At 41.0% G+C, this 7,734-nt stretch overlaps 1 protein-coding gene across 2 annotated transcripts in view; it reads left to right on the top strand.

Moving 5' to 3' along the window:
* The first annotated feature begins 765 nt into the window (after positions 1-765).
* The window catches only part of rab11fip5a (RAB11 family interacting protein 5a (class I)), a 42,600-nt gene continuing 35,631 nt past the window's right edge, over positions 766-7,734 (top strand). Inside the window, exon 1 of one of the 2 annotated variants that reach the window (XM_017433438.3) lies at positions 766-1,368. In XM_017433438.3, the coding sequence (XP_017288927.1) occupies positions 992-1,368 (377 nt within the window). In that variant the 5' untranslated portion in view covers positions 766-991. The remainder of the gene's footprint in view (positions 1,369-7,734) is intronic. The other variant, XM_017433437.3, reaches the window with a different exon arrangement.

Raw genomic sequence — 7,734 nt, 5'->3', positions numbered from 1 at the left:
AGCTCATTTTAAATGGACACACAAATCAAAATTTGAAATTCTTTATGAAAAGTTGCAAAGTCCTCTGTATAAAAGAGGAGAGGTACAACTCAGCCTGTTATCTGCAAATAGTTCAAAAGTCTGCCTCTGATGGTAGTTGGCTACATTAGTGTCTCTGCCATGAGTGGCTTACACATCTGGAAAACAAAAGTATATACAGGTTTTAGAACAATGCAGAAAAAATAAATCCAAGACTATTGAATATCACAGTTCTTAGATATTTACAGACTTGTGTTAAAAGAATAGGGGATGCTTTGTCACGTAGATTTTGAGATGTGCTGTTGCCATCGAATTCAAAATCAGCCCCCCCAATAATAAATAAATAAATTATCGTTTTGTTTTTTTTTGTTAAACATTTGATATGTCTATGTAACTATTTTAAAATTTTAAAATCATTGCATTCTGTTTTTATTTTACACAACTTTTTTTCTGAATCAGTGTTGTACAGTGGTGCACGTTATATAAAATAACATTTAGTGTAGCTTTCCAACAGTTTTAACAAAAGCACGTCTGAGGCCTTCTCTCGTCGGGGATCTGTAAAATGTTCATTTTAAAGACAGCCTGTGTGTGGAGAGAGACGCGGTGCTGACTGTGTTGAACATTAAGACCAGGGGAAATATGCTATTAGTCTGCGTGCACATAAAGCCATGTGCAGAGGCGCTGCTGAACTTCCTCGTCCTGCAGGAGGAGGAGGATGGAGGAGGCGTGACGTCGCCATCCGCAGACAGGCCCGTACGACAGGGGGAGCGAGCCGAGCTGCTGCGTGCTCCTGCATGCTCCTGCATGCTGCTGCAGAGATCACGGCCAAAACGCAGAAGGAGTCGAGGCTCTGAACGACGGAGACGACAGCCAGCCAGAATAATGCGGCACGGCCCGCAGAGCCCGAGCCCGGCGCTGATGTGACCGTGTTCACTGAAAGCACAGCGGTCGCTCTGTCTGTCTGGGAGGGGACATGTCCTCGCTAACTGTAGAGGAGGACCAGAAGTGGCTACCGACACACGTCCAGGTGACGGTGCTGAGGGCTCGGGGCTTACGAGGCAAGGGCAAGCACGGCACCAGCGATGTGTACACTATCATCCAGCTGGGGAAGGAGAAATACTCCACCGGTGTGGCGGAGAAGACCACCGAGCCGGAGTGGCGCGAGGAGTGCTCGTTTGAGCTGCTGCCCGGCGTGCTGGAGAGCGGCGAGCGGGGCGGACACCCAGCCGGGAGCACCGAGCTGGTCCTCACCGTCATGCACCGGGCGCTCATGGGACTGGACGTGTTTTTGGGACAGGCTGGGATCCAGCTGGATAAGCTGTTTCAGGAAAGCAGATGCGTAAAAAACGAGTAAGTTCAACTATTCATGGGCTTGTTTTCAGCTGTGTCCAAAACCTGCCTAAATGTGCCTCATCTGATTTTTTTCTGCTCCTTTTGCCCATCAGGGTGGTTGTTTCTTTTACAGTCTTCTGTTTTACTTCTTGTGGGACATAAACAGAACTGTCAGATGTGTGGCGCTGCATCAGGGCCTTGTAGACACACCCTCCCTCCTCTCACAGATACATACACTAATCACATCCAACTCCCAAAAACATTACTGCTTCAAATGTTGTGTCACCATGTCTGAGCCATGTGGAAAGCAGGGAGGAGGCAGATTAATGTCTGTCCCAAATCCAGGGATTAACCAACGATTTTAAGATTCCAAAGCTACAAAGTATTTTTAGCAGGGGCATTTTATGACAAAAGCAGACTGACAACAAAAAGAGGAGTGATGGTAAACAAATCTTCATTGAAATTTGGGATATATTTACAGTCCGTCTATGTTTTGACACGTTATAACCACAAAGTTTAAAGTATTTTACTTGGATTTTATGTGATAGACCAAAACAAAGTAGAGCATAACTGTGAAAGGGAAGGGAAATGATACATAGTGTTCAAATACTAGAGTCCACCTGTGTATTATTTATTCTCAGTATAATTAATCTGTTCTGTGAAGGCCTTAAAAGTTTGTTACAGAACACAATTGATCAAACAACATCATGAAACCCAAGGAACACACCAGGCAGGTTAGGAATAAAGTTGTTGAGAAGTTAAAAGCAGGGTTAGATTATTAAGCAAAATTCCAAGCTTTTAACATCTCACAGAGCTCCATTTAATCCATCATCTGAAAATGGACAGAGTATAGCACAACTGCAAACCTACCAAGACATGGCTGTTCACTTAAAAGCCAGTCAAGGAGCATTAATCTGAGAAGCAGCCAAGAAGCCCATGGTTACTCTGGAGAAGCTGCAGAGATCCACAGCTCGGGTTGGACAATCTGTCCACAGGACAACTATTAGTCATGCTCTCCAAGTTTGACCCCTATGTAAGAGTGGAAAGAAGAAAGCCATTGTTGAAAGTAAACCATAGGAAGTCTTGTTGGAATTTGACACAAACCCCATAGGGACATTCCAATCATGTAGAGTTTTGGTCAGATGGCACAAAAATTGAACTTTTTGGCTTTGTGATGGAAAACTAACTTTGCATATCACCCTGAATTCGCTGTCTCCACTTTGAAACATGGTGGTGGCAGCAGGATGCTGTGGGGATGCTTTTCTTCAGCATTTTTTTCCAAGGCAGTCCTGGAAAAAAAAAGCTTGTTAGAGACTTGAGACTGGGGTAGAGGTTCACCTTCTAGCAGAACGACCCAAAATATAGAGCTTACAGTCTACAGTCGAATCGTTCAAATCGATGCATATTTATGTATTAGAAAGGTCCAGTCAAAGTCTAGACTTAAATCCAATGGAGAATCTGTGGCAAGATTTGAAAGCTGCTCTCCATCCAATCTGACTGCGCTTGAGCTTTTTTGCAAAAATGAAAGGCAAAAATTTTAGTCTCTACATGTGCAAAGCTGGTGGAGTCAAACCCCAAAAGAGTCCCAGCTGTAATTGCAGCGAAAGGTGGTTCCACTAAGTATTCAGTCATGTTGACTGACTACAAATGCACACCACACTTTTTTTTCAGTATTTGTAAAAAGATTTGAAAGCCATAGATAATTTTCATTCCACTTCACAACTATTCTCTACTTTGTGTTGGTCCATCACAAAATATCCCTGTAAAATACTTTGAAGTTTGTGCCTGTAACCAGACAAAATATGTTGAAGAGAATACATACTTTTTCAATGCATTTTATGTGGACACATTTTACTGAGAGACATATTTGTCACTGCCACCATATTACTGCCACCCACCCTCAAATGGGTGGCAGTAATATGTTGTATCTTCATGTAGAATTACTGTTGTAGAACCGATTATGGGAAAGGTGGGCGTCCAGTGAATTCCCCTGCGTGGTTTGAAAAGAGGAAGCAACAAAAACACGGCCAGTTCAGCATAGGTAGCAAGCGAACCATGCTGCTAACACAATTTCTTTCTGCTGTTTTTTGCTGAATATCACATGTGGTGTAAACAGTCTTCCTCCATAGTCAAGGTTTCATTTTTTTTCAATCAGTTTTTTCCTCCAAGAGATTTAGTTTTAATATTTCAGCTATTTATTTTTCTCATGTTTTGCGCAAGTCAGTGGGTTTGTACAATTTTAGTTAGCAGGTCTTATTATTGCCTTCCACGAAAGCTACAAGGGTGATAATGTTCTTGCATGTGTCTGTGTTTTCCCATCTGCCATGTTAGTGAGAATTCTCATAAACCACTGAACAAATTTGATTGAAATTCTCAAAAAGTAATCATAGGGGTAACACCTACAACCGAATGGCTTTTGGAGTCACCCCAATTCAAGATGGCCACCACAGCTAATCAGCATTAGCCAACACAACAAAGGCTATCTACAACTAAGTCAATTTTAGAAGTACTGTTCAAATATTTAGTGTGGTAGTTGCTTTGAGTCATTCACCACACATACTCTGAGCGCTAACACATTTCGTGAGACCTTGCAATATAGCATGAGATTGCCCATAGTAACAGTTACAAGGTTTGACAAAATGGCTATGACTCACACAGTCTCTTTTATGTCTATAGAAAGAAAACTTGTTGTTTAAGGTCTGAGAATGAACATCTATCTCTCAGTAGAGTGATGCAGAAACTGTGTCTGTGTGTGATGTGACTCTTCAGCCAAATGACAGACTTTAAGTGCAGCCTGAACAAAATGGACATCACAAGATATATAAGAACATGACCTGAAAGGTCAGCGTAGATAATAAAAAAGTAGCTTTGTGTTGTAGACTTTTTGAGTGAAGATTTATCAAATGAATTTAACAGTCATCAGATGGAAATCAATATGTAACAGCTTACATTCTCCTGATTCCTTCAAAGCTGTACTCCTGAATCACGGAGAAGTAGTTTCCAATATATTCCAAGGTATTTGTAGCTGTCTTGGGCATCTACAATGTTTCACTCCCTCAGTTGTGATCACCTTGCCTCTCTTGCATACCATTCAACTGCATTTATTCAGTCTGAATGACATTCCAGTGTCCTTGCTGTATATCATGGTGAGGTGGATCAGTAAGTTGATATTTCGTTCATTTTTGGCATGCAGCTCGATGTCATCCATGTAGAGAAGGTGACTGATGACTGTTCCACTTTAAAACCGGTATCCATAGCAACTCTTTGTGATTGGCTCCATATTATGTATGAAAGTGTGTAAAAGATGTATGATAGTTTTGAGAATGCTCACAACTCGTGGCAACTTTATGTTGTGCTTTGTTTTGTGGTGGCAAGGTTAATGGGTACAATGTGGGACATGCATGCGTGTATCGGTAAGAGATTTTGACTGTGGCTATTCTATGCTCTTTACTTTTAACTGAAATCATGTTTGAGAATACATTCACCCTTCTAAAGGTAAATTTAATCATTCAAACAACTCATTTGAACATCCATCCATCCATCCATTGTCTTCCTCTTATCCGGGGTCGGGTCGCGGGGGCAGCAGCCTAAGCAGGGAGACCCAGACTTCCCTCTCCCCAGCCACTTGGGCCAGCTCCTCCGGGGGAATCCCAAGGTGTTCCCAGGCCAGCCGAGAAACATAGTCCCTCCAGCGTGTCCTGGGTCTTCCTCTGGGCCTCCTCCCGGTGGGACGTGGGACACCTCATTTGAACAATGTGTTTTAAAAATTAATTTGTAGAACAATTGTTTTTCTTGTTAAGAGTAAAGGAAAATCAAGTAATTCACAAAACATGAAATGATTAAATCAATTAACAGTTTTTTTAAAGACATTCGTCTCTTTAAGGTGTTTGGGCTTTTGTTTGCAAGTTGAGCATGCGCAAATTCATTGTGGATTTGTCACTCACTATCACACAAAATGGGGAGCTCACTGTGGTCCTAATATGTGCCTGAAAATCTCACCAAGACCCTGCAAAGATGATCCACATTCTAGATGATTTTTTTCATTCATTTCTTTGCAACCCAATTCCAACCAAAATTGTATGTTGTGTACAATGTAAGTAAAACCAAAATGCAAGGATTTGCTTAGGATCATGTTCACAAATCATTGACTGTAAACAGTTTGCCGTGCATCCATAGTTGCTGGTTTAAACTCTCTCATTCAACGTAGCAGCCATATGTGAACACCATACAGAAACACCACCAACTTGTATGGCCCAAAGCTTTTTTAAAATGGACTGAGGCGAAGTAGAAAACTGTTCTGTGGTCAAACAAATTTTTTGGAACCATGGACACAGTGTCCTCTATACTAAAGAGGAGAAGGACCAAAAAGTGAGTTATCAGTACACAGATCAAAAGCTTGCTTTGATGGTATTGGGGGTGCATTAGTGCTTATGACACGAGCAATTTACACATCTTGAAAGGCACAACCAATGAGGTTGTCATTCAGTGTGAAGGGGACTGCCCATGCTGGCCTCATTCCTGGGCTCTAACCCCATCGCCCCATCAGCATGGTGCCAGTGTGGTGGGATTGTGTTTTGCATAGCTTCTTCCTGACTTGGTTTGAGAAAGTTGTGTCAGGATGGAGCTAGTTAGTAGTATATTTTGGTCATTTGTTTTTCTGGCCCTTACACAGTGAAAGCTACCACAGGAAATTATTTGAAGCCCACTTGTGTTATTTCTGCTTTTAATGGTATTCAGACTCATCAGTGTTTTGTCTGCAGTATGGACAATTTCTTTCTGTTCTTTTGTGACCCAGGGATAGGTGGAGATGATAAGATGATGTCATGCTGAAATTGGGTGGAGTGTTGCAGTTTCCTGTTATTTAAGATGGTAAGGCAGATATGCAGTCATGGTGTGCAGATCTGTGGAATTTAATGTTTATTATGGGTGGAACCTGTGCAGATGGACTCCCACAAATTCTTAAAAGTAAGGTTGGTTTATAGGGGATTACATAAGCTTTATTTTAATTGGTATCACTCAAAATGTTTGCAACTTAATCCTGATTAAATTACAGTTTCTGTGATGTTACATTTAAGATTTGGATCCTTTGGGGTTACATGTTTACACGAGTGCGTGGGCTTCAAAATGTAGTCTGTTAATTTTGTCTGTGCTGCAGCTTGTGCATTTGGGCCTCTTTCCTGTTATCTAAGAATCAGAATCAGAACATCATTTACTGCCAAGTAGTTACACAGCTTAGGTTTGTATTTTTTGTGGTCATGCTTATAGGCCTATCGCGATAAACTATAAATCAATTAATCACACGATAAATTAAAATGAGGTTGGTAATTTTCATTTATCAGCGTTATTGTTTATTTGTGTATCTCTCTCTTTCTATTGAAAATGCTGGATGACAAAAGGTTCAGCTCTGTTGCTCTTCACTGACCCCTCCCTTTCTCATTTCCTTAGCGTAAGGGGGGCGTGGCCTATTGTGTCAGGTAGCAAGCCAAGGTGCATCGTCTTGTACCTCTGCAGCATTAGAGCCCCATGAGGAGTTAGCAAGCTAAAGAAACGCTGTTTGATATTGGGGGGAAAAACGAAGTGGAATTGGTTTTAAGGCTGAACATAACAGCAGCGATGTGGGAGCACTTTAGATTCAAACCAAATGACCGAGGTGAACCGCTGAGAGCTGATATGTCACATTTGTGCATTTGTCACTGTTTGCTTTTGTTTGTTTGCACTTTTTGATTATAAAACTGTCAGTTTTGTCCATTTTCTCTATATAAACTAATGATTATTACTTTTTGAAGGGTGGTTTAGTTTACAGACTTAATAATCCATACTGTTTTGGTTAATTGTAGGTTTTATTTCGCTTTTTACATTTTTTTTAGCTTTTATTCAAGTGCATTTTTTGTTAACAGGGACTGAGAGTACATTTTATTTTTGTTTTTGTTTATTTTGTGTTCCAGCTCCAGTATTAAGTGTTCTTTTGTGTGGTGATTTGGGTTTTTTCTGTGTTATGGGTTTTGTTTAATTTAGTTTGCTTGGTTTCTGTCTTCTCTCCTGTTTCATGTTTCATTTGCTTCTCCTCAGTCTCTCTCTTTATCTCCCTGCCACACCTACACCTGTTCCCACTTTGTAATCATGTCACCTGTCTCCATTTACCTAATTATCCTCAGTCTTTAAAACCCGGTCATTGCCTTCCACACTCCGCTGGTCCATTGTTTGATGTTTGTTTGTTGCTGTCTCGCTCCGTGTTTCCTGTATCTTGTTTCAGTTATGCTTTGTATTTAGTTTTTGTTTTTTGCTGCCTCGTCAGCTTTTGTTTTGTTTGTTTCTTTGTTTAATAAATTAGTTTTCTTTTAAGTCTGCAACCTGGGTTCATCTCCGTCATCCACATCCTGACAC

The sequence above is a fragment of the Kryptolebias marmoratus genome, linkage group LG10, assembly GCF_001649575.2.
Source record: "Kryptolebias marmoratus isolate JLee-2015 linkage group LG10, ASM164957v2, whole genome shotgun sequence".
Taxonomy (NCBI): domain Eukaryota; kingdom Metazoa; phylum Chordata; class Actinopteri; order Cyprinodontiformes; family Rivulidae; genus Kryptolebias; species Kryptolebias marmoratus.
This window is presented reverse-complemented; position numbering and strand designations above follow the sequence as displayed.